The 25,213-nt window shown below is 46.1% G+C and overlaps 2 protein-coding genes and 2 long non-coding RNA genes across 6 annotated transcripts in view; 2 read left to right on the top strand and 2 right to left on the bottom strand.

The window, feature by feature from the left end:
* Positions 1-525: 525 nt before the first annotated feature.
* On the bottom strand, positions 526-10,620 carry DKK4 (dickkopf WNT signaling pathway inhibitor 4). Of its 2 annotated transcripts, XM_083368787.1 has the most exons (5): positions 9,498-10,620; positions 6,985-7,269; positions 5,491-5,644; positions 4,921-5,070; positions 526-2,582 (listed from the first exon to the last, which is right to left on the bottom strand). In XM_083368787.1, the coding sequence occupies exons 2-5, from the start codon at positions 7,102-7,104 to the stop codon at positions 2,329-2,331; spliced, it is 678 nt and encodes a 225-aa protein (XP_083224913.1). In that variant the 5' UTR covers positions 7,105-7,269; positions 9,498-10,620; the 3' UTR covers positions 526-2,328. The 2 variants fall into 2 exon arrangements, with proteins under 2 accessions (XP_083224913.1, XP_083224914.1); XM_083368788.1 differs by lacking the exons at positions 6,985-7,269; positions 9,498-10,620 and adding an exon at positions 6,443-6,906.
* On the top strand, positions 3,679-13,199 carry LOC310644027. The gene is made up of 3 exons (XR_014493213.1): positions 3,679-3,728; positions 11,083-11,164; positions 13,073-13,199. It is a non-coding gene; the product is annotated as an uncharacterized lncRNA (long non-coding RNA).
* A 650-nt stretch (positions 13,200-13,849) lies between these two features.
* The window catches only part of GGCX (gamma-glutamyl carboxylase), a 33,670-nt gene continuing 22,306 nt past the window's right edge, over positions 13,850-25,213 (bottom strand). For both annotated transcript variants that reach the window (XM_083368785.1, XM_083368786.1), the window contains exons 10-15: positions 23,104-23,255; positions 22,251-22,420; positions 15,688-15,818; positions 14,861-15,008; positions 14,524-14,719; positions 13,850-14,090 (exon numbers count right to left, since the gene is read on the bottom strand). In XM_083368785.1, coding sequence (XP_083224911.1) covers positions 13,943-14,090; positions 14,524-14,719; positions 14,861-15,008; positions 15,688-15,818; positions 22,251-22,420; positions 23,104-23,255 — 945 coding nt within the window. In that variant the 3' untranslated portion in view covers positions 13,850-13,942. The remainder of the gene's footprint in view (positions 14,091-14,523; positions 14,720-14,860; positions 15,009-15,687; positions 15,819-22,250; positions 22,421-23,103; positions 23,256-25,213) is intronic.
* On the top strand, positions 15,817-21,335 carry LOC310644026. Its single transcript, XR_014493212.1, has 3 exons — positions 15,817-15,962; positions 20,563-20,701; positions 21,211-21,335. It is a non-coding gene; the product is annotated as an uncharacterized lncRNA (long non-coding RNA).

The raw sequence follows: 25,213 nt of genomic DNA, 5'->3' as shown, positions 1-25,213 counted from the left end.
AACAAATGATTTCTTTTTGAAGCAGCTGACAAGAAAGTGTTGTTTGATGCAATGAGAGAGCGCTTCCCCACTTCACCTTGCACCTTTCACACACACCCCGTATCCACCAGACTGTTTTTTCAGGATACATCTAAACACAGGATACATCTAAACACAGGTTTATTGCTATTCCAGAATGACATTAACCTCATGTCTAAAAACAGAATAGTTGTGCAAACCTAGAACTCTTTCCCAGCCCCAATTCCCATGTTAGAGAGATTGGTTGGTGCATGTACTTGCCCCCTACCCCTCATCAGATGACTGACATAATATGGGAAACAAAATAAAGCCTCTACCCATTCTTTAATTTATTCCATAGTATTTACATCTGCAAAGGCACTCTCCTTTATCTGCTGCACCCCTGAAATAGCCTGGGGCTTGGCAACTGGAATAATCAAATTTGTATCATCCTATTCTTCAATGGGTTCGAGTACTGGAGGAAAGCTCATGAACAGAGAGGCGAGGAAGAATCCAATGTTTGATAAGGGTGATCCACCCTCCATTCCATTACAGGTGAAGTTACATGGTCAGCATAAATGTAAATCGGGTAACAACTTTCTGCTCCTTGAGTGAACAAGGGTGGGTGAAATGGTGGTTCGGGTAATCTTTGACTTATGGCCACAATGGAGCCAGAATAATTTCAGTTGGAAGTCATTGTGGTTGACTAGACTCAATTTTGTGCCCGTTTTTGTGATGGCCGTAAAGTGAATCACATGGTTGATAAACAAATCCATTCTTCCAAATGGCTTTTTTGGCAAAATGGTCATAAATCATGGTCATGATATGGCAACCCATCATAACAGCCAGTTGCCAAGCACCCGAAATGCAGTCACGTGACTGAGGAGGGCAGCAGTCGTAACATTGAGGCCAGGTTGTAGGTAACTAGAGATCCATTGTAGTTTTGACTGGATGTAAGTCGGATTACTTGTAGAAACATTCTCTGCGCATTATTGCCAAGAATCAAAGCCATGGCCACTTCCTTTCCTCGTTAACATTTGAGGGAGTTGTATTTTAAGGAAAAAGTCTGATCCCAGCCTTCACCAACCCTCACATTTATTGTGGCTAGTTGAGACATTAAGAAAAAGGATTTGTTCAGAAAAATTATTTCTTTTTGAAAAAGTCTTGCCCCTGCTTGCCCGTTTTGTGCCTCTTCAGTTTCATTTCTCACTGATCCCGAAAGCCGCTGGCAAAAGGGAGGGTGGGAGGGCTCGGGGGAGACAGAGAGGGTGGCAGCTCCCTCTGCTAGGCCAAAAAGCACTTTTGCAGAGGGGAGGGCTGGCCCTCCGCTGGTGCAGTGGACAGCAGAGGTTCAGCAGAGAGAGAGTACCAACCTATTTGGCTCAGCTCCACACCAGCCTTCCCTGGAGCGCTCCAAGTTATTGAGTGGGGCAGCAGCTTCTTTCATTGCATTAGGCCAGGGGTACCCAGTCCCCAGGCCATAGCCCAGGACTGGGCCGCAGCCTGTTGAGAACAGGGCAGCGCAAGCACTCGCACCATGTGAAGCTCCAGTTGTGTGAGTGGGGTGCACCTGCCACTTGCACAAATGGGCTTCATGCATGGGCACGAATGCCCACCACTTGCACAAATGGAGCTGTGCATGCATGAGTGCATGAGTGCCTACCACTCGCATGGAACCATTTCCTTCCCCCCCACCCACTGGTCCACAAAGCCAGGAACATTGGGGACCACTGCATAAGGCAACAGGGTTGAAAGAACCGGAAGGGAAGGACTTCTGTTTATGTTTGGGCCTAAAAGAGAAGTGGGGAGAGAGGCTTTTGCTCAGATCTAGGCAGCTTTAGCAGCAGGTCTGGCATAAAAAAAGCATTTCTGAAGGAATTGTGGCTCTCCTTCCGTTGTCTTTTTTCCATTCTTGGCATGCAGGGTGCAAAAGCCAAATGTTGACTGGCTTCTTGCCTCCAGCCCTATCTCCCACTGCAACACTACCAAAATTAATGCATTTTTCCCACCAGCTGCTGTTACTTAAAAGGGGGGAAAGCAGGAAGCAGAGGAATCTATTGATGGCTTTACTTACAGTAATCAGGACATTCCCCCCCCCGCACACCAGGGATAAGCCAGGTCAGAGATAGGAGCAGAAATGGGGGCAGGCAAGTTCATGCTAGTTAATCTTCTGCCAGCTCAAGTATGGGTAACTTGGTGATGAGCCAGCTCCTAAGGGGCGCAATGTCTGTAACGCCAGGTGCGCAGCCAGCCCACCCCTTGTGGACTGGCCCTTGGGTGCTTTGCTTCAGGCTCCCTCTGCTTCTGCCCTCTTCCAGGCTCAGACTCTCCTTAGTTGCTGCGGCAGACACGCAGGCGAGCTCTCTGTGGGACACCCTGGGGGGGGCGTTGACAAACCAGACCGGGTGCACAACCGCAACGCTGGAAGATTTCAGGGCCTGGTGCCCCACCATCCTTCTGCCCTTGCCCGGAACACACGGCCCCTTCGAGGAGAACAGGTTTGCAGATCTTGGCCCAGAAGTGGCGGGCACAGCAGTGTCCTTGGGCGCAGTCGGAGGTGCGGAGGCAGCGCTCTCCCGTGCCAGCTGTGAGAGGCAAACAGTGATCAGCTCTTCCAGAAACAAACCCTGATTCTGGAGGCTGCATTGCTGAGTGACAGTGAGGTTGAATGTCATCAGAGGCAGATACAGCTGCATGACGTCCGGAGACCAGCCACTTTATCAGGCAGCCAGTCCCTCCTTGCAGGTGGCATGGCAACAGTGCCCCCTCCCTCACTATTTTAAGAGTAGTGATGAGCTGATCTCAGACCAAGTGGTTACCACGTGACATGGACTAGTCTGCCTCGCAGGGCAGCGGTTGAGAAGGGAAAGCTGGGTTTCCCCATCGCAGCTCCTAGAAGACCACCACCACGCTGGTAGCGTTCATTGTCCCACCATCTGGCCTGGGCAAGGGTCACTCCTACTAAACCAACCTTTGGGCATATGCTTGGGGGCCTGCCAGTGTTCCCCACTAGCTCTCCACGGCCAAAGAATAGTCCTGCATCACATGGGGAAAAGGGCCATTCCCCCACCAGGGTTTTCCACCCCCTGCAGCATATCATTTCTTTCCCTGCAGGAAAGGCTGGTGATGCTGCCACGGCAAACCCTCCTTTGCTTTTCTCCTAGAAGAGGGTCAGCCATATCTGGGGGAGTGGAGGTTGCAGCTCTGCCTCTCCACCTCTCCAGGGGCTGAAGGTGAGGATGTTTCTGGAAAGAATGAGGCAAACCCACTTTTTGTCTATTTCTGAAGTTTAAGGCTAGTCCCTGCGACACAGACAGTTGGAATAGACTGTGTTCCAAGTCTAGAGAGAACATCTTCGGGGGGGGGGTCTGCTCTTATGCCACCATTCCAGTCTTGAAGAAACATCTTAAGGAACCAAAATGGTTCTGTCCTAGCTGATTTCCAGAAGCAAGCAACATATTTGGATGATCCCAGGCCATTTGGGGGCACCACCTGGAAATGTAAAGCAAGGATTCCCCCAGATCTCAGCCAAGAGAGTTTATGGACACATCCATGAAGTTCCCAGTAGCTGAGAGCTTCAATCAACCTCTCTAACAGAAGCCAAGGAAGGAAACATTTCTTTAAGATGGAATTCGGAGGAAGGAAAAGCCTTTACTTGTTTGGACTGGCCAGGATAAAAGGGCAAGATGGGCCAATTCAGACTTGGCCTAGAAAGACTTCTTTCAGATGAGGTTTGGCTTATTTCCCATCTCAAACCACACAGCTTACTCCACAACCTGACGGAAGGTGGGTCTGGCAATGGCCCAACAGAGAGTGGCCCATACCAGCCCTGGGATTGCTGGCAGTCCAGTCCCTAGCATGAGCCATGACGGAAACCTGGCTTGTTTTCTCTCTCTCATCCCACTTTATGAGGTGCAGACAAACTGCTCAGATGGGCACCGTCCCAATATTAGTTATCCCTTGAAAGCCTGGAGGCTGTTTGAGGGACAAACAGCTGGTGCACACAAGCTGCTCCAGGGAAGGAAGAGGGGCACCTAGGGGGATCCTTTGGGGTGCCACTGGCCAGCAGGTTGTGCCTGTTCCAGGTCTACCCAATCTGGGTTGCCAAACTCCAGACATTCCCAGCTGGCAGGGAAGAGTTATGGTTTTCTGCCCCATGGCAATCACCTGGTCAAATTGCCCAGAGGCTTGCCTGCTGCTCTGCCCGCTTCTAACCTGGCCCTGCCCAGCATCCTAGCAACAACTACAGTTGCTTCAGGGCCCCACCTGCCTGAGACAGACCATGATCCAGTGTAGGTTTTTAAGGAATGTAGGTCTGGCTAGGTCCCCTGTGTCTGTGGGCCCCAAAGTGGACAGTTACCCTGCCATGACTACATCTAGGGCATTGCACAATTCCCCCCCCCCGAAGAGGGAAATATAGGTGGGGAAGCTCAAATTTCATCTTCCCAACTCCATGAGGTAGATTGGGGTGAAAGTGGCTGGCCCTCAGCTCACCCAGTGGCCTCCACAGTTAAAGGAAATCTTGAAACCAACCTCTTCCCATCTAATCCTGCATCTTAATCAATAAGCCGCATTGTGGTTTATAGCTTTGTGGACATGTCCTAATTCAACTAATCATGGCTTGGTGTGTTATCTGACTCGAGCCCTGCTATTGCCATAACAAGAGCAGACCACCCTGCGCCCCAGCAAGCAAAGGGGATTAGCTCCTGTCACACTGAAATTTAATGCAATGGGGCCACATATTCCTCATTGCCAAATTATTCATCACCCCTCCCCCAGCTTGGACTTACTGTAACTAAATTGTTTTAGGTTGAGAAATTCTAAAATTCTCTCCATAAATGATTGATCTTTAAAGAATACACTATTCTGATGGCTTCTTTCTTTGCTGGGGTGCTTGCGGGAGACTCCTGCTCCCTCTCTTACCTGGGCTACGTGGCCTCGGCCGAGCTCCCTCCTTCCGGACATGCCCAGCTTGAGCTGGACGTGCCCGTCGTTCCTTGGCACTCAAGTCAACCTGTCGCCCATCTCTCTGCTCCTCAGCCAAAGGCATCCTTTCCACCTGGGCACACAAATCTGGCATCAAACAGAGGAGGCTCAGGTTACAGTTGTCCCCAGCAACCTGGCTCACCTGCTCCATCAATTGGGCACTGGATACAGGAGGGAGAAGGGAGGGTAACAGGTGGAGGCTTCCTTTGCCCACACTTGCCACCCACAACGTTCACCACAGACTGTATAGGAAGAGATTCAGAATAGGAGCTTATAGATACGCGTAACCTCAGTCCTTTTGGTCTTCCCAAAAGGGTTAGAAAAATCACAGGATCACAGGAACCCCTCCACCCATAATGTGGATCACAGGTGGGCCCTGCATGAGAGATCAGACTTTGCCCAGATAGGAAACCAAGTGGGTGTTGCCCCACCTCCTAGCCCAGTCTGGTCTCCCCCCTCTAAGCCTTGAGGAAGGTTCCTGGAGGGGCTGCGGTGGCTAAAACTCACCGTTGATGCAGATCATCCCCGGGCAACACATCTCCTTTCCCTGGCATCTTCTTCGTAAACCTTGGCAGGGAGCACAGAAGGGAAGTTGTTCCTCTTGGGGCTTGTAACAATATTTCCCCAACCGACAATCTTTGTCTGTCAAGCATTGTGTGCTCTGTAGAAAGGAGGGAGGGAGAGAGAATTGTTAGAAGATGGGGGGGGAAGGGGGGAAGAGAACCAGAAGGAAACAAGATTCAGAGGTACAAAGTCTTAGTCCAAGAGCTTTGCCAGGAAAGGGGGGATGGTGTGATGGTCTAAATTGGGCTATGCGGTACAGACCAGGGGATCCAAGCTGGTAGCTAGTGGAAGGGTGATCCTCAGAGGAATCCCTTCCTAAGTAATGCGGACCCTTTCTGCCTGGGGTGGCCCTGGGAAGTGGGGGGGCTCTTTATCCAAGTAAGAATCCTCTGCAGAGGCCCAGAGCAGGAAGGGCTGGGGGCAGCCCCCCCAGTTAAATGATGTCCAGGTTAGCTCAAACAGATATGTCCCCACTATGTTTTGGTTGCCCCCCCCATAGGACTCCTTAAGAGGGGAGGGACTTTTGCCATATTCAGCAAGATATCCTAAACCAGGTTTGTCCCCAGGCTGAACTACCCGTCATTCACAATGTTTGCCTAGGAACTCATATTTTAGCTTCGGGAGAACAGCTGGATAATTCCCTAAGCAGACCCTCACCAAACAGACAGAGGGGGAAAAGAAACAAAGGAAGCTGTATATGAGCAAAGCTCTGGCCCGAAAGTCAGGTCCCAAGTGCAAATTCACAACAATATCCAACGTGTTACATGCATTTCAAACTCAGAAGTCATCCGTGAGACACTCAGTGGTACCAGGATCTACCTAAATAAGACTTCTGCTAAGCCCAGCCTCCTCCCCTGAAGCATTCTTTGCAAATAACTGCCACAAGGCCTCTCACCTTCCTGGGTGGGGACACTTCAGATGAGCCCCTGATGGTATTGAAGTCAAGAACCAGAGCAGTCAAAGGGGAGCAGAGGCAAGTGAGCCCCAAAAGGAAGGTAGCCTCCATCTTCTTCTACCCTGCAGAACTTTGATGGTCCCTGGAGATGTTGCCGGAGCTCCTTGTAGACCTTTGTTTCCAGGGCTAAAACATCACTCAGTGATACATTTATTGAGCATTTGGGCCACCTGCTCAATGGCTGTCAGAGTTACGCTCTGCTTATAAGAGATGAAGGAGTTAACCTGCCTCTATGGCCATTGCACCACCTTATTTATAGTGGCCTGCTTCACTTTTTCTTCCTCTTTGGACCCCCCAGTCTCTGAAAATCCCTTTGATCACTACTTCAAAACAAACATTCAAAGGGATCCAGGAGGGAAGTGGGCCAGCAGGGGCCAGCTCCTCCTCTTGCCAACAATTCCTAATTACAGCATATCAAAGTAAGTTCAAAGGGCCAGAAAGAGAGACGGATGTAGGTATCAAAGGCACCTGTTGGTAATCACCTGTATTTCCTGGTCTTTGTAATCCCTTGCAAAAGCGGTTTTGTTCCGAGATCTGCTTTCACAGCTGACAGATGATTCACTTGACCACACTGTGGTGGGAAGGAAGCGAGCGGGCAACATGGGCCATTTTCAGCTTTAAGCAGCTGCCTAGAAACACCTGCTGCAGCCATGTGGGCCCCACTTTGAAGGAAGCCCTCTTTCCCCTCTGGCCACTAATGCTGCTATTGTTTTCAAGAATTAAGAAGACACTTCCTGGATCTTTCAGGCCTTAATATCAGCCAAATCCTACATGACATAGAAAGACTTTATATCACAAACTGAAACAAAACCATTTGACCTACAAAATGGTGAACTGTCTCCTGCTCTAAGCTCACCTTGGTGGGTGTGGGGGTCTGCAGACCAATCCTGCTGTTCTCCTCAAGGGAGCTTTTATTTTTTCATCCTCATTTGGTTGATGTTCTGCCACCTTGGCCTCAGTGTCACTTTAGGCCTACTAAACTAACCCTATGTGTATTACCCCTATGACTAATCTAAGCCATTGTTTTTTAAATCCTAAAATCCTACTAATTCAAAGAGACCAGACCTTCTAAGTTCCTTCTCTGTTAGGGAGATGTGATTGCAAAGATCAACAGCTGTCTACATCACAAACTGTTTTTAGCCTGTTTTATTGCAATTAACCCATCCTTTCGTCCTCTCATCTGTGCTTTTACTAACACCATAAGTTGAATGTCTTCAGCTTGAACTCACTGCAAACAGATTGAAAAGCATCAGGCTTCAAAGCAGCATTTTCACCATGGAAGAATAATTGTGCCATATTTTCCTGGACCAGGACAACATTTGATCTACCAGTACTTCAAAAAGTTCTAAATAGGGCCAGGACAAAGAATGTCATTTACCTATAAAATTTGGGTAAGGTCATATTATAACTGTCCAGTCATGCTATTCGGTAATTTCCTCTTCTGTTCCTTAATATTAAGAATTCGGAATTCCCTTGCCATTTTGGGGCCTGGGGCTGGAGGCTTCTAATGTGGAACTAGTCCTTCCGACTCTGTTATTCTATGTTCTATGTTCTTTTCCTCATTAACATCTTAAATTTAATGCCTCTGCTTTTGTCAGACCTCATTTAAATGGACATATGTATTGTCACATGTAATACGTTTTAACTCGTCAGCTCTGCCATCTTCATGACACTTCACTAAGCTTGCTGGCATCCTGCCATAAATGTAGGGAGGGAGCAAAAGAGTTTGGAGAAGTTGTACAGGAGGAAAGAAGAAGGATGTAAGGAGGAGGGAGGCACTGACAGAAATCAGAGGTGTCAAACTAGACTAATCCAGACTCCCCAAGGATGTCTGGCCTGGGGGAAACTGTGAAACCTCTTCAAGATGCATCTAACATCAAAGCGGTTCCCAAAACATCAGACCGGGTGTCAGGACCCACTTCAATCCCACATCTTAAGAAAGCAGAACTCTTGGAAACAATTTCTTCCAACAGGAACTTTTATTAAGAGTAGTTGATAGCAGGCATAATAGACAGGATCTGAGATTTCCCACGCAGAGCAATAGGTTAAGGTATCCCCAAGCAAGACCCCATCCCATAGTCCATCTGGCCAGTGTGGGATGACCAATCCCCAGGTGTTAGGTCCATCATGGGAAAAGGGGAGATAACAGTGGCCCGTCACCAGTTCACACCACGATGGTTGGCGGCTCTTCACACCTTCCTCTAAGAGCGTAGAAATAAACCAGGCACAGAGGTTACATTCCTTGTTCCCTCCCTTGTTCGAGCTGACAGTTTAGGGAGAGAAAGTTCAGAGAGAGATATAGCAGGAAAGCAAAATGTTACACTGTAGCAGAGCAGAGGCAATAAACCCATGGGCACATCCCCCTCCCCCTTGGGAGTATGGCAGAACCCAGGGAAAGGTGAGATTTGATTTTGGGTCAGAGGGGACAGATAGAAATGAAATAGGAATGGGTTCGGACACCGGGATGCTATTGGACACTGAAAATCTGGTCAAGATGGGAGAGTCACAGAAAAACCTGTAACTTTTGCGTGGGAATACTCAGATCTAGCCTCACTTTTGCTGCAACCACTAATCTTTAGTAAAAGAACCTATCACTTCAACCAAGTGCAGTCGAGGATCTTTCTTTCCTAGGGACATAGCTGGGGCAGGTCTAACATTAGGCTAGTTCTGCAGTAATGGTTAACCTGGAGACGTATCTCAATCTGGGGGACCATGCAAGGAATGTTGGCTCACAAGAGTGACCAAGAGAATGGGGGGAATCTGCAGCTAAATCCCATGGCGGAGGGAAATGGAGCTGTGCGCAAGCACTCGCCTGCTGTTTGTGCAGCCCAGTTCTGAACAGGCCACGGCCAAGTACCAGGCTGTAGCCCAGGAACTAGGGACCCTTGGTCTATTAGATATGTTTGCCAGCTTGAGCTGTTTGAAAATAAAGATGGGATGTAAATAAATACAATAAGCATTTAAAATAGCCTGAGAGCTAAAGAGTCCTGCTCACCTCTAAATGTTCTTTGTTATTGGGATGGAAGGACTTGCTGGAGAGGTGCTCCAGAATATTAGATTATATATAAACCAGCATCAGCATCCTTGCCTTCCTCATAGAAGTTCATTGCAAGCTTCAAATGGAGTTAAAGGTTTGAATTCCCAACACTGAAGCTAAAAAGACAAAAGCTGAAATGCCAATTTTTGGAGAGAAGAGTGATGATTAGCAAGAACTGTGCTTCCAGACTTACATTTAAAACACATAAAATAGATGTGGTACCACGAGTATATATATTTGTAATCATTGCACATGTAGTGGGAAGGAAAATGCATTCAGTCCAGAGTTTAAATTTGGTTTATATATGATAAGATGTTGCATATTGTGCACCCTATTTGGCAATGCAATCTTGCATCCTTGGTATTTTTCCTTATAAAGCACAACTGGCAGCCCATTTTTTAAAATAGGTGCTTGAAGGGATGATACTGGGCAAATCACTTTTCCCATGTATGACCAACTATATGATTTTTAAATAGTCTCAAGAATCTGACACTTGATAGTAGCATTCTATAATGCCATCTCCCCATCTTCTTTCTGTGCGAAAAGACATTACTAGTATCAAATACAGATGTGTCAGGCTTAATGGCAAGATCTTCTGATAGACAGTTGGTTTGGTTTTTTATTTGAAGACTTATAACCAATTTTAGCTTGTCAGATATACCACACAGCACAGCTGCTCAACATCTTTACCTGTATACTAGGAAGAAGTCACTCAAAGAATTGGTTACTCTGCAACATGAAGGTGCCACTGGTTGTTGACATGATGGCATCTCTCCCCAAGTCACCCTGGCTAGATTGCTAAAACAAACCTTATGGAATAAGACTTGGGACATGCTTGTTTTGGTTTCAGGTACTCCTTTTAACTGCTTGTCAACAAATGTAAACAGGCTCTGGCAACCTCATTTTTTCCTGGCATGTCCTCATGATGCTCTTTTTCTCTCATTCTCAGCCATCTCCTCCTCTGCTTTGAAAGAAATGAGCTTCTGCTCCTAACACAGCTTTGCCTTACTGACAGCTGACGAGATACGATTAGCTCCTCCAGGTCATTTTAGGCTGCTGGGACGCATCCCACCCCCCTTCTGGTCACTGATCACCATCCCCCATTTTGTCTTGCATTGCAAGAGAGACTGGAGACTGATTTCCACCACCCACATCATGCCAGACCAGCACTTTCTGAAAAACTATTCTTTTAAAAGACCACCAAAACTGGGTTTTGCAAATGGGTTTAGCTATTAAATAAGTGTAGTCCTTTATTATTTGATTCACTTAATATCTGCCCAGTTTAGCCCACAGAAATCCCAGAGAGGAATGGTCCATGGTACCTTCTTGGGGCCTGACCATTAATGATCCTGCTACTAAGCCACCTGGTTTTGACCTACCTTGCTCTGTCCAGACAAAACTTAACAGAATTAGGTGTGACACTGGAAGAAGGGCCTCTGCCCTGTATCAGTGGGGATGGATTATTGTGATTGTGGTGCTGATACGCAAACTATTAAACATATTGTGCAAGATTACCCACGACCTGTGTTTTCCAGTTCTTTAGAAGATCTCCACGAAGCCACACCAGAGGCATTGCCTGGACAGCTGAATCGGACACCCAGTTAGGAGGCCATTGCCATGCCCAGGTAAAAGTTTTGTATATAATTATGTGGATTGTGTGTATGTGCTTACTTCTGTCATGGTCTCATCATATGCTAAATAAATAAGTTCTTTACTGCAAGGTTGGTTTAAACAGGGAAAAAGGCCCAGCACCAAGCCCTCAGCAGCTGCCTAGAGTTAAACAACTGGTTTCTCACCATCTTAACTAGATTTATTGAAAGGGAAAAGGGCCATTCAGCTAGAGAAATCTTGGCAACTGGATGCTTTTATTTTAGGACCAAATTTCTTTCTAATTCTTGTGCTAGTACTGAAGAAATCACAGGACATGTCACAGCTGATTTCAGGTTTCCTCCTTAGACGCTAATGAAAAACACAAGTGCTGGGGGAGAAGGAAACACCCCTTCATCTTCAGGGTCCTGGAGGTCAAGCCAGGCTCTGCTTCTGGGAAGATTCCCTCATACTGCCCAGAATCAGACAATGGCCTCCAAAGTGGGGGGGCTGACTGGGGCAGAGCAAAGAGTGATGGTGCCCACACTCTGGACTCTATGCCTCTAATTAAAGCATCCCTAGATAACATTTGCCTTTGTGGCAAGTGCATCACATTGGTGACTCATATTTTAGCCACCTTAACTTCCCTAACGTTTTTGTCAATTTCTCTCCAGAAGATCAAATCATTTTCATTCAGCTCTATGGAGTAGAGTCAACGCTCAGGGCTTTTCTGAGCGCCTGCTCTTTCAGTTTTATGTTATTTTTAAGAGTGTATTTTGATGCTTTTGTTTCATTTTAATTTTTAATCAAAGTAAGTATACTAGGCTTTATTAGATTTTTACTAGACCTGCTAGACTTTTATTAAATGTAATAATTTCCTAACTGATCACTGTCTGTTAGGCATATGGTGTTAGCCTACAATGTTGGGTTGAAAATATATTAACCATGATGTTATGTCTTTAAGATGTTAATTGGCCAATGGGTGTGTAAGTGTTCTCATGGCCATAAGAGGAAGCTAGGAACGTAGCTTTTTTCTCTCTCTGAATTCACTGCTCTCTACTATTACTGTTTTTGCTCTGTTACCTGAACTGTGTATTGACCTCTGGACCGGTAAGAAGACTTTGCATTTTGGATTGCTACTTGGACTGTTTATTTTTGACTGTGCATTTTTGTTTTTACACCACCTCAAAAGTAAACTACTTTTTGCTTTTACAACTCAGTGTACTCTTGTGTGACTCTTGCTACTCTCAGTACCCTTTCCTTGTCTGTGCAACTCTTTGGTAGCACAAGGAGACCTCTGCACAACAAATTCCTTAACAGTCTCCTTCTAGCTTTATAGGATAAGGGCTGCCATTTGCTACAGTGGATATAAAAATGCCAGGTTTTTGATATGTAAAAAAATCAGGATTTTCCCACCTTTAATACAACATATAAGCTATTCAATTCAATTAAAAAACTGGCATTTTAACAGGGCTGCGTAGACTTCTTATATCCACTATATATATGGTAAGAGCAGCTTACTTAAAGGCCTGCTATAGACATTTCTGTCCATGAAGCCGAATCAAAGTTCCCGGGAGACATGAAAGGAAGAAGAGAAGGCAAAGGAAAGATGGCGGCCATCAGATGCTGGTGGCCAATGATTTGATGGTATCTCTTTACTCTCCTACCATCTGGTAGGAGATATAGGAATATAGCCAGCCGTACCAACAGGCTGAAAAATAGCTTTTATCCGTGGGCTATTAGGCTTTTAAATGAGACATAATCTTATGCAGAATTGACTTGGGAGGCCGGTGTGTGGTGGTTGGTTCACACGGTGTGGTAGGATGGAGGGTTTGTTGTCACTGTGTGTTGGGGGGAGAGAGCACGGGGGGGAGGCTCAGCTAATCTCAATGTACACATGTTTTACTTTGACAATAAAGGTTTACTATTATTATTATTTCTTACAGCCTGAAGACTCAGCTAATGACAGAAACGTTGACTTGCAGAGTTTAGATATCAAGAACACACAGACGTTTGCACAATATAATTTTTAATTTTTTTAAAAAGACTCATTTTGTCTTAACGAAATGTAGCCAGCCCTTTTCCTTGTAAAACTCTAAAGAAACTGGAAATGCCTATGGGTTTATGTTGCTAGGCCTGATCTCAAGTGTGGAGTATTATGGGATGGGGCTAAGAGTGAGGGAGAGATGTCTCATGACTGGAGAAGAGATCCTTGGCTCAGCATCCGTAGCAAACAGAAATGCCAGAAAGCCGAGAGAGGAAATTCTAAAATCCACGGAGGAGCAAGGCAGCTATTAGGAAATGGCCAGCCGGGCTGGCTTTTTTGTTGTCCCTGGCTGGATTCACACATTCCTTTCTCTCCGGCCCACAAGCTGCTTCGCTGACTACATGGTAGCAAAGAACTGAAACCCCCTTGGCTTATTAAATCAGTCCTAATAAAGGAACTGCCAGAGTATCCTAAAAGCAGCCCCTCTGCCCAAATCCTTTCTCGCAGCTGCGCAGTGGGATTGTGAGACCCACCAAAGAAAAGACAACTGTTTTAAAAGTGAGATCTTTGATCTCCTTCCATCAAAGAGGGATTATAATTGTGCTGGCCAGCTGACCCACAAACTCTGCCCTCCCTCTTCCTCCCTGCAAGGGTAAGTTGTACCCCCTACCGACGGCAGGAGAGGATCAGAGCCCACTCCCCCAGTCTCAGAAAGAGGGCACCTGGCTAAGCAACAGAGGGTGACTTCTTAGGCCTGGCTACATCCCTTGGCCCTTGGCCCACAGAAAGACCTTCCTGCTCCTGGTGGTGGCCGAGGTAGTGAGGACTTTCAGAGGTCCGAGCGCTCCGGCCCCTGCGGTGCCATCTCCTGCTGGCTGGCCTCTTGCATGTTGGCATAGGCCACCTCCTGGGCCAGCTGAGGGAGGGGGGGGCGCCCCCACACCAGGTTCCGCAAAGAGATGCAGCTCATCAAAAGACTGTGGGCAAAACCAGAGAAACTGTCAGGAGGAGGCACGCAACATAATCCAAACTGAGCTCTTTTTTTTGAAGAGCCCAAGAGTTGTAAAATGCACATCCCACACAAAAGTCTGCTTTAGGTTTTTTTGCTGATACCCAGACTGGAGGAGATGATCTTTATTGGATTTGCCCATAGTTAGGAGTTATGGGAGATTTTTATCTGTTAATTTACGGGAAAGGAAGAGATCATGATGACGGTGGGAAGTCACTTTCTTAGTATTTTTTCTTTCTATTGTTCTTTAATTTTCTGTTTTCTTGCACCCTTTATTCTGGTTTTATATTTTTCTTTTTTTAGTTTGTATTATCTGTTACTATTTTAACTAAAACTTGTAATAAAATTATTTAATAGAGAATGTGGAAAGCAACCCCCCCACACACAAGCTTTTCTCTCACCTCCTGCGGAAAATGAAGTACTTCTTGCTTATGAGACGCTGCAGCCGCTCGGCCAGGGTGGCGTTGCGTCTCCTTTGCAGCTCCTCCAAGCGCCGCTGGCGGTGGAGAAAAGCCTGAACCACCGGATCTGCCTGCGTCACATTTTCCAGAGAATCTTCCAAGACAGGCTGCAACTCTGGGGGGAGAGGCTCCGTTTCTGCGAAGAGGGAAGGGACAAAAACAGGTTTTAGAAGGTGAAACATTTTCTGAAGACCAGGCAAGTATAGAGAGAAAGGCCACAGTGCAGGGTTGATACGCAGAGGGCCTGTCCAGACACCCAGCTTGTTTGCAGGCTTACCAGTCCCGTTCTGAACTTTCTCCCGCAACTCCTGAAGTCGAGTGAAGTTCTGCTCAAGAGCCACCTCGGTCGTGTTGACGTAGAGATACATGTAGCACGAGGGCTCCTGAGAAACTGTGAAGACTTTGTGGTACTCCCCAGCTGGCAGCTGTGACCAAGAAGAGAAAATGACAAAGGCTCTGGGCAGCCAAAGGCAGCTGGGGACAGCCCCTAAGCAGAGGGCTCCTTTCCGAAGGGCCAGGGAGCCTCAGTATCTAGGCCGGCCCTAAAGTTGGTGAGTAATATGCCTTCCCAGATAGCCCAGCTTGTGAGAGGAACTGGCACAGGGCAACCCAACTGCAACTGGCAACAGGTGGACTGCATAGGGGTTATAACAAGCTGCGCAAATGTATCTATATATATGTGTGTGTGTGTGTGTGTGTGTGTGTAAATCCATGCATACACACAGATGGACTTATGGTGGCATGCTTCTTCCAACCTTTGGCAGACTCTTTCACTGTACAGGACAGGGAAGCCCCTCCCCCCTTCCTTCTCTTCCAGCAAAACCATTTAATCTCGCTGCATTGTCATTGTGAATAGTGAAACACAGCACCGTTGAGATGTTCCTTTAAAAGGCAAAGAGAAACCTCCGACTGGTTATCCCAATCTTCCATCCGAAGCCTGAGGCCAGATCTGAAGGTCACACCCACCTATGGCTGCCCTCTCCTGATGTAGTTTCTCATCGTGTTATGAGATCCTGTTCCGTGGGAGCGGGGAAGGTGATGTTATCTATTTCCCCTCTTCTTTTGGAGGGGGGGGGAGAATCAGCACATCAGCCTGGCCCTCACCTGGATCTTGTCTCCCTCTCGCAGTGTATAATTCTTCTGCAAACTGACAATCTCCACTGTTACTTCCCCTTTCAGCAAATGGAGACTGGTGTTACCAAGGTCCTCACTCACAAAGTTCTCCAGGTGCAGCCCTGCCACGGAGATGGACAACCAAATGTAAACAGCGAAGTCCACAGAAGCACCCAGGTCCACAGTTCTTCCCACATCTCAGCAGCTCCCCCAGCTGACAAGAGAGCCATCTTCATTGTGGCTGGCTGACATCAGGAAGCAATGAGGTAAATACAAGACTCAAGATAAACAGCTTCACCTTAGTACCCAAGGTCAATTCAAAGAGACAAAAGAGTAGATGGAGCCAACCTGCAGCTTAGACTAAAACATCCTGAAGGAGAACAAGGCTTGAAGGCATCCAGGAAAGAGAAGTCATGCCACTTCTTCAGTAGTTCAATGTTCTTACTATGAATACAACATTTCTGTTGCTGAGGGAGACAGTTATAAAGTGAGTTTTGCCCCATTTTATGACCTTGTCAGAAAGTCACATGCTAGCACACCTGTCAAAAGGAAAATTTTTCTCTCAGTTGGACTTACAGGAGGCTTACTATCGAATAAGAATGAGGAAGAAAGATGAATAGAAGACTGCTTTCAATTGCCCTCTGGGCTGTTTTCAATTTAGGGTGCTACCCTTCAAGCTACAGGGCCCCCCTATTTTCATGTGATTAACAAGGTTCTTCATGAGCACTTATACAAGGGGGGGGTTGGTGTTTCTTGATGGTATCTTAATCTTAATTAGATTTCAGTAAGGCATTTAATAAAGTAGACCACAACTTACTCCTTGGTAAGCTCGAAAAAGGTGGGATAGACAACACCACCATCAGATGGATCTGTAGGTGGCTAGCAAACCATACTGAGCAAGTGGTCCTCAATGGCACTACATCCACATGGAGAGAAGTAAGCAGTGAGGTACCACAAGGTTCCATCTTAGACCCAATACTCTTCAATATCTTCATTAATGACTTAGATGAGGGAATTGAAGGGGAACTCATTAAATTTGCAGATGACACCAAACTGGCAGAAGTAGCCCACAACCCAGAAGACAAACTCAGGATCCAAAAAGATCTTGACAAACTTGAACAATGGGCCCTATACAACAAAATGAGTTTCAGTGTGGAAAAAAGCAAAGATTTACATCTAGGCAGGAAAAATCAAAGATACTAGTACAGACTGGGTGAGACCCGGCTTAAAAACATTAACTGTGAGAGGGACCTTGGAGTCCTAGTGGATGATCACTTGTGCAGTGTGCAGCAGCAGCGTGCAGACTGGCACTCAAAGAGCCCAAATTCAGAGGCGTGGCCAGTGTGGTTCCACTGGCAGTTGCTGGCAAAAGGGCCCTGGCAGGCGAGTGGCAGGGCAGCACCCCAGACCTGGGCCAACTCACCCCACGCCAGGCAGGAGCACCCCAGCACGGCAGCCCAGGGCAGCGCGGCCAGGAAGGCAAAGAGCCCCATGAGGCAGAAGCAGCACGGGCAGCCACTTGGCTGCCACATGGCACCCAACGCGGCTGAGAAATGTCCCAGCAGCAGCAGGGCCAGCAGGCAGGGTGGGCAGAAGCTGGGGCTCACCTAGGGCTTGGTTCATTGTGGCTGCAGGCAAGCAGATGGTGGGACAGAGAGGGCAGGGCCAGCGGTAGCCGGTTCTACTGGCAGCCGCTGGCGAAGGGACTTGGCAGGCCGGTGGCACACTCCTGCTGTTGCATGGAAGATCTGGGCCAACTCGCCCCGCCCTGCACTAGGGCTTCCTTTTGGGATAGGGCTTATATTAGGCCCACCCCAAAAAAATCAGCTGGGGCTTGCTTTTGGAGCAGGCTTTACCTTCCGGGAAACATGATATATAAAAAAATTACACTTTGACCACAAGTGGGAGCTATGAAGATGGAGAAACATGGATTCCAGCCTATTGTCAGAGATGTGTTTGAAAAATACTTAAATAAAACCATTCACTTTATAGATCAATTACGTTCTAAAGATGTTACAAATGAACAGCAAGAGGAACAAACTATTCAAGTAACTGGAAGAAATATGAATAACTCAGTAATATATATAATTATCAAACCACTGAGGCAATTTCACAAGTATCTGACAACACAAAGGACTTAACTGAAATTTTGGAATATAAATCTGACATCAATTGCTATTATGAGGACAGTTTAAATACTGTACAACTGAAAGAGCTCCAAATAAATCTACAATCCTCAAGAGAACAAGACTACTAACAAGATTTGAGAATCCCTTGAGAAAAAGAGAAATTTATTTCTTGATAGACATGCCAGTGAAGAAAAAGATTTTACTCTTTGAGGATAAGCTAAAGCTTAATTGAAACCAGGATGGATTTTTACCAGTCTGATATATGTAATTGAAAGTACTTTAATGCAGTTTTGTCTTTATAAAGTAGATTTGAATTTTTTTTCTCATATATAATGTTTGAGTAATTCCTGAAGCTTGTAAAATATTATTGAAAGTGAATTTTAAAGTATGTATGTTAAGAGGAAGTTAAAAAAAATTAGAATTTATTAACTTTAGAAATATTTTAAAGAAAAGTATAAAGTTTTAAAATGGATGTAGAAGGTTAGGGTTAGCAAGAAAAAAAAGAGATGGTTAAATTGGTTACTTTAGTCGGAGAAAAGAACATAACTACTTTTGTTTTCATTTGGAATCCAATTCTAGATTTTGTGTTTGTGATGGAAAAAAATGAAACGTTAATTTTGGTTTTGCTAATTAAATAGGTTTGTTGTTATAGAAATAGCTAATATATATTACTGTATGAAAGTAAAAAGGCTGTAATGTTATTATCTCCTAGTTAGTAAGAGTGCTAAAAAGAGTGGGAAGTCAATGCCTTTTTTGTCTTTTTCCCCCCTTCTGTCACCCTGGAGAAATCCATTTTCCTTCCCTAGTTTCCCATTATTTTCATCATCTTTGTATTTTATATTCTGATAAACTAATAAAAATTTGAAGGCAAAGGAGAAAAGAACAAAAAAAATTTCCATTTTGTTGGAATAAACTAGAAGAGGTAATCCATCAACAAAGGTTTAGACCACGGGTCGGCAACCCGTGACTCCGGAGCCGCATGCAGCTCTTTGAGTCGTCTCCTGCGGCTCCCAGCTGCCTGGTGCGCGCGTACCTCTTCGAACGGGCAATGGTGCGCGCGCACCTCTCCAAATGGAGAGTGGCACCGCCCGTCTGCAAAGCTGCCGCCTCCGCTCCCTTCCTTCGCCCGGCCTGCTTTTCCAACCTCACTTCCCTCCCTGCCAAAGCTCCTCCTTTTCTACTCAAACCGATTTTCGGGGTTCCTCGGCTTACACCCCTTGGCGAGAGACCCCAAACGTCCCTTTCTCGCCGCTCCTCCCTCCCTGCCCGCAGAGGCTCTTGCCCTCCCCTGGCTCGTTCAACGGGGGGGGATAGGTCGGGTACCCCTTTCCCCCTGAGAACGACACGTGTAAATCTCAAAACGACCCCGGCAAGCTTCGCGCAAAGCCGCCAGGCAGACCCGCGAGCTGGGGCTCAGAGCCAGCAGCTGGAGGGGAAGAAAAAGACGGCGCCGTCTGAGGAGTCTCATCTTCGGCTATCTTGCTCTGCCCGTCTCCTGCTTGAAAGAACCTCCTCAGCGGATCGGTGCGGTGAAGAGGCCGGGCTTCCTTCGGGGGGCCTTTCATTCCTGTACAAGAGGGAAGGGGAACTCTCTGTGCTTTTGTGTGTGTGCGTGTGTGTGTAAAGCACGAGAGAGGGAGAAAGAGGGGGGGGAAAGCGAGATCTCAAGCCCCGATGTTTCCTGCCTTCCACTGCTGGCGGCCGCCCCGCATTCTTAGCATTCCTAGGCTGTGACTCCGAGGTCATTGTCGCCGTCTCCGCTGAGCAGTGCCGCTTGGAAGAGAAAGGGAGCAGGACAGGCATGCTCGCCCCAGCGGAGTGGCCGGCCCTCGTTTTAGTAGCGAGACAGTAATCGCTCCCCTCCGTCCCCCCAATGCTCCCGGTTCTCACGTTCGCCCCGCTTTCCTTCCTGAATTTTGCACTTCCTTACCCAACTCCAAACTTTCTCTAGCGCCCCTGTGTTTTAGGAGGGGGAACCAAAGGCGGAGCCGTTTCTCTCTCTCTCCCCCCCCCGCTTTTGCCACTCCCCCACCCAACCAGTATCCCGCTTCTCCTTCCTCGGCAGCTTTGCAGATGGGCCGCGGCAGCTTTCTCAAAGAGCGGCGCCGCTGCCCGTTCGCGCGGAGGTACGCGCGCATCTCTCCAAAGGTTTGGGGAGGTGCGTGCGCACCTCCAGTCGTTCAGAGAGGTGCGCGCGCACCTCTCGGAATGGGCAGCGGTGCCGCTCTTTGAGAAAGCTGCCGCGGCACGTTTGCAGGCTGCCGAAAGCGGCAGCTTTGCAGATGGGCCGTCGCCATCTAATATGCAAAACAAGCCCGGCAGAGGGCCGTCGCCATCTAATAGACACTTGGAGAGGTAAGAATTAAAACTCTAGAGAATATGATGTCAACGCTGCTAACATTGAATGTTATTGCTTGACAAGAGATGAAGAAGTAGCCATTTCATATGTTAAACTTGTGTATTGCTTTAAGAGAATGAATTTAAGGTTGGGTGGGGTGACGAGTAGGATTGTACTTTCAAGGTCAGAGCAGTCCTAAATAAACTCCGGGCAAAGTTGTCGAAGTGTGAATTCCACAAAGAGAAAACCGACTACCTGGGCTACAGGATTTCGCACAACAGGGTGGAGAAGGACCCAGAGAAAGTATTAGAGTAGGCGGCCCCCTGCACCAGAAAGCAGCTACAAAGCTTCCTGGGTTTTGCAAACTTCTACCGACAGTTCATCCCCTCTTTCGCCCAGATCGCTCTGCCTATCACAAGCTTGTTAAAAACAAAAGGGGTCGATAAACTGAAACTCAGCCAGCCCCTGAAGTGGAGTATGGAATGCCAAGCAGCATTTGAAAAGATCGCAGAGGCGATCTTGAAACAGCAAGACCCAGGTAAGGCATTCATAATCCAGGCTGACGCACCTGGGGATTGGATGAACTCAAACTGGAACTCAAACCCATTGAGGTGGGGTTTGGGAAGGAGATGGTTTAATGTAACATTTTGTGTGGGAAAACTTTACATCTTGCTTTGATCCCTTGCTATCACTATCTCTCAATAAAAGTTCCTTTTGAGAAAATGCCTGTTTCAAGAGTTCTATTTCCTTGGGAGGACTAGTTGAAGCAGGACCTTGCAGATTCTGCTATTTTATATCAAATTAAACATTGATATCAACAATTATCTATGCTAAATTAAATTATGTGAAGCAAAAAACCTCTGAATTTGCAAATAAACCATGGAAATGGTTAATGCCATTGTGTCAGGTCCCCAAACCCTTATTCTTTTCCTTGCATATATATTCTATTTTGGGGGGGCTGCCATTCTGCTGGGGGGGAGCTTTGCATTAGCTTGGGGTAATTTTCACTTTCTACTCTCTCCTGCTGCCTCCATCCCTTTGAGAAAGGAATGCGTCTTCTTTATCAGGAAGATGATTACAAAGAAATGAAACTGGAGAAGACCTTGAGATACGTGCCTGCTGTACCAGTTATCCGCTCTTCAGACCACCTGTGGATTGGCTGGAATTCAAATGAACATTATGAATTTAGTGGGAGGAGGAATACTGCTTGCTTAACTATACCGTTTCGCCTTGACTTCCCCACTGTCACTGACCCCTAATAAAAGTATCCGTTTGAGACACTGCCTGTTTCAAGAGTTCTGCTTTCTTGGGTGGTTAGTTGAAGTGAGTCCTTACACATTGGTATTAACACTAATAAATTGTGAACGATGTGTAAAGATGCATCAAATATAACTTTTTAATCAACTTTGGGGTGAAAAGCTAAGAAATATTGGGATCTGATATGTACCTTAATTCAAAGAATTCTTGGAATAGATATACAATTAAAACCAGAGATTTTTCTTTTAGGTTTGAAGGATAAAGAGCTTGAAAAAAAAATACCACCATATGATAATAGCAGCAAGACTTTTGTATGTGCGAAGATGGGATGACTTATTCCCACAATGAAAGAATGATTAATGGAGTTGGCAAAGATGGTGAAATCGACTGCTTTGATTAAAGAAAAGTTTCTAGCTTCATTTCTACTTGAAAACCACTTTGGGATATTTTATTTGAAACTGAAATAAATGAAACTTTAATTTTTACATTTGACAATTAGAACTGTTTAGAACTTTAAAAATATTCTGTGCTTAGAGTAACTGTATGTTATATTTATGTCTGTACTGGAAACTTTTTTCTATTTCCTTCCTTTTTTTCCTTTTCCTAAACTTGTTCCCTGTTTGAACTTTTCTTGAAACAGAATAAAATTGTTAAAAAAGAGGCTCCATTTAAGCAGCAGCCACAGTTTCTACAGAGCACAAGCCTGCATCTGAGGTCCTGAATTCTGCTTCCATCCCAAGGATTCAGATGAAAGACTTTCATATTTAAGCATATAGACTTGGCTTAAAACAAAGATCTGGCTCTAAGAGAACATAAGAGCAACTCGGTACCTGGGAAATCTGCAATGAAGACAACCTCGGTCTGGTTGTCCAGCGACTTTTCAATCTCCATCAGTTTGGTTCTCCAGGGTGACAAATCAATCAGAAGAGGCTTCAACCACGGGGTCTTCTGGAACGGGGACCAGTGTGCTTGTACAATATCAGTGTTTGGATCAAAGAGCCTAGGAAAAACATGAATGAGAAAATATTAAATTCAGGGACCAATGGATCAGTGGAAAGAGCCAACCCATTCCCCTCTTTGCCTGTCTAAGCCCATGAAGTTATCATATTTCTATACATTTTCCTGAATAGAATAGAAGCCAGGGATTATGCCAATATATCAAACAAAACTTTAATATGGTCATAGGCCACCAGAAAGAGGATGGGATGCAAACAGCTGACAATTGTTACAAAAACAAAAAAATATTAAAACAAAAATTACACAAAATTAAAAAACAAAAATTCATTTTTAAAAGATAGATATACAGATATAAAAATTTAAAAACATCTATAGGGGCAGGTAAAACATTAAATAAATACAAAAAACAAATTATGCTACTATATACAATGGTGCTAACTTTATGTTTTAAACATTATCCAAGATTTGGTCTCTGTTCCTTTCTAGCACTGGAAGCAACGTCCCCTTTGCTAGTCAATCCCAACGTCTTCCCATAACCTCCCCAAATGAGGGCTACTTTTTCAGTAATCCCAATTTTGCAATTTTTATGTTTCAGCATGACAAATTCCAAAAAAGAACACTCTGCTTGGAAGCAACATTTGTTGAAGATTCTGTAACTAAATTACATGTTTTTTTCACAATTGGCACAATTTGCAGATAGGTATGGCCGTCTGCTGTCTCACTAACCTTTGCTGGAAACGATCATTGATGGAAACCCAAACATCAAAGTAGATCTCCGGTTCCGAAACATTGTAATTATGCAACAAATGACTGAGGCAAGTGGCATACTGCTTCAGCATGTCTGCATGGTCCTTCCAGCGCCGGCTCTGTGTGAAGACCTGCTCCAATATATACAGATCTCAGCTGGAAAACAGGTGCGCAGTTGGCAGAAGGAAGGGTGAGACAGAGGAGGAAAAAGAAATGGGGGTGCAGAGCATTGGATGGGTCATTGCAGCAGAGGCTGGGGATCAGACTTCTAAGTCCAAATCAGATGGGTAACTTCCAAGGTCACTATCACAGGCAATAAATATACTTCATTGGATATTTTGTCCTGACTGCTAAACAGGCATGGCCTTTTTAAGGATATGGAGCTTTGTTCCACAGGAAAGCTAGAAGGAACAAGAGTCTCAATTATGGGTTGCACAGTAGAACATTGTGGGGAGGTAATAGGACCACATCTATTTATTCAGTTTATATTTAGATTAAGTACGTACAGATTAACCAGAGATACTGTTCTCTGGGATATCCAAATCTTCCTTTTCTTCCTTCAATATGAACATGGAGTGTCTCAAAAACCCAGTGTATTTTTTCCAATGTGACTTAAAGCAGCTGTGCACTATGCTTTAGAATAGATCCTAAGCTTAAAAGGTCTTCAAAGAGTTTGAGGGAGCTTAGACTACAACACTGGGGAGCCTCCTTAAAAGAGTTGTCTTTTCCTGGGCTCATACTGTATCTTGCTAAATGCTTTCAGGTCCTCCTCAGTAGAAACATGTATTTTGGGGGGCAATTACACAGCGATTGCATAGGCCCAGGAAAAGATGCACTTTGGTACTCTGAAGCTTGTTTGTGGCTCCAGGTCTGAAGTGTAATATATTCTTGTTGGTTCAAAATATGTTAAAAGAGCTAGAAGAGCAAATACAGATTAGGCATACAAGGGATAGTCCAGGCTTTGCCAAAGACTACATTCCACAGCCCCAATACATTAAAATAATCCCATCTGACTGGCAGAGATATTGTTCTGGATCTCTCCATTGATATTAGTTTTAGTTTTAGTTTAGTTTTTATTAAATTTTTATACCGCCCTTCTCCCTAGGGACTCAGGGCGGTGAACAGGGCAGATAATAAAAGTACAAAACTACAAAAGTTAAAATAGAATTAAATTAATGCCCAAGATAAAACAGTAAAATATACAAATATTTAAAAACCCAAATTAACTCCCCATCAGGCCAGGCCAGCTTGTTCAAACAGGTGGGTCTTTAACCCGCGCCGGAAGGAGCGGAGATCCGGTGCCATCCGGAGCTCCACCGGCAGTTCATTCCATAAGGCCGGGGCGCCCACAGAGAAGGCCCTCCCCCTGGGGGCCACCAGCCGGCATTCTCTGACTGGAGGCACCCTGAGGAGGCCCTCTCTGTGGGAACGCACAGGGCGGAGGGGGGTTGACGCCGGCAGCAGGTGGTCCCCGAGGTATTCCGGACCCATGCCATGTAGGGACTTAAAAACCGTCACTAAGACCTTGAACCTCACCCGGAAGACAACTGGTAACCAATGTAGCTCGCGGAGCAAAGGTGTAACATGGGAGTACCGGGAAACTCCCAAGACAACTCTCGCGGCCGCATTCTGTACCAGTTGGAGCTTCCGAGTGGTCTTCAAGGGAAGCCCCATGTAGAGAGCATTACAGTAGTCAAGGCGAGAGGTCACGAGCGCATGAGTGACCGTACACAGGGCATCCCGGTCCAGATAGGGCCGCAACTGGCGCACCAGGCGAACCTGGGCGAAAGCCCCCCTAGTCACAGCTGCTACATGATCTTCCAAAGTAAGTCGTGAATCTAGGAGGACTCCCAAGTTGCGAGCCCTATCCACGGGGGGTAACAGCTCACCCCCCATAGAAAGGGATGGAACATTTTGAATGTCCCGGGATGCCGGAATGTACAGCCACTCAGTCTTGTCCGGGTTGAGTTGAAGTCTGTTCCTCCCCATCCAGACCCGAACCGCCTCCAGGCAACGGGACATCACAGCGAGGGCATCACTGGGGTGGTTTGGGGTAGAAATAAAAAGTTGGGTATCATCAGCATATTGA

This window comes from Vipera ursinii (genome assembly GCF_947247035.1).
Source record: "Vipera ursinii genome assembly, chromosome: 8".
NCBI classification, from domain to species: domain Eukaryota; kingdom Metazoa; phylum Chordata; class Lepidosauria; order Squamata; family Viperidae; genus Vipera; species Vipera ursinii.
Note: the sequence above shows the minus strand (reverse complement) of the source record. Positions and strands in the feature narration are given on the sequence as shown.

What these genes read in the sequence shown, in the direction of transcription:
- DKK4 (XM_083368787.1), bottom strand. Translation starts at nt 7,104, where the DNA reads ATGTTGCCCGCTCGCTTCCTTCCCACCACAGTGTGGTCAAGTGAATCA. An exon ending in ACAAAGACCAGGAAATACAG is followed by an intron (nt 5,645 to 6,984) that starts GTGATTACCAAC and finishes TCCTTTCTACAG; the next exon opens with AGCACACAATGCTTGACAGA. An exon ending in GCCGAGGCCACGTAGCCCAG is followed by an intron (nt 2,583 to 4,920) that starts GTAAGAGAGGGA and finishes TGCCTCTCACAG; the next exon opens with CTGGCACGGGAGAGCGCTGC.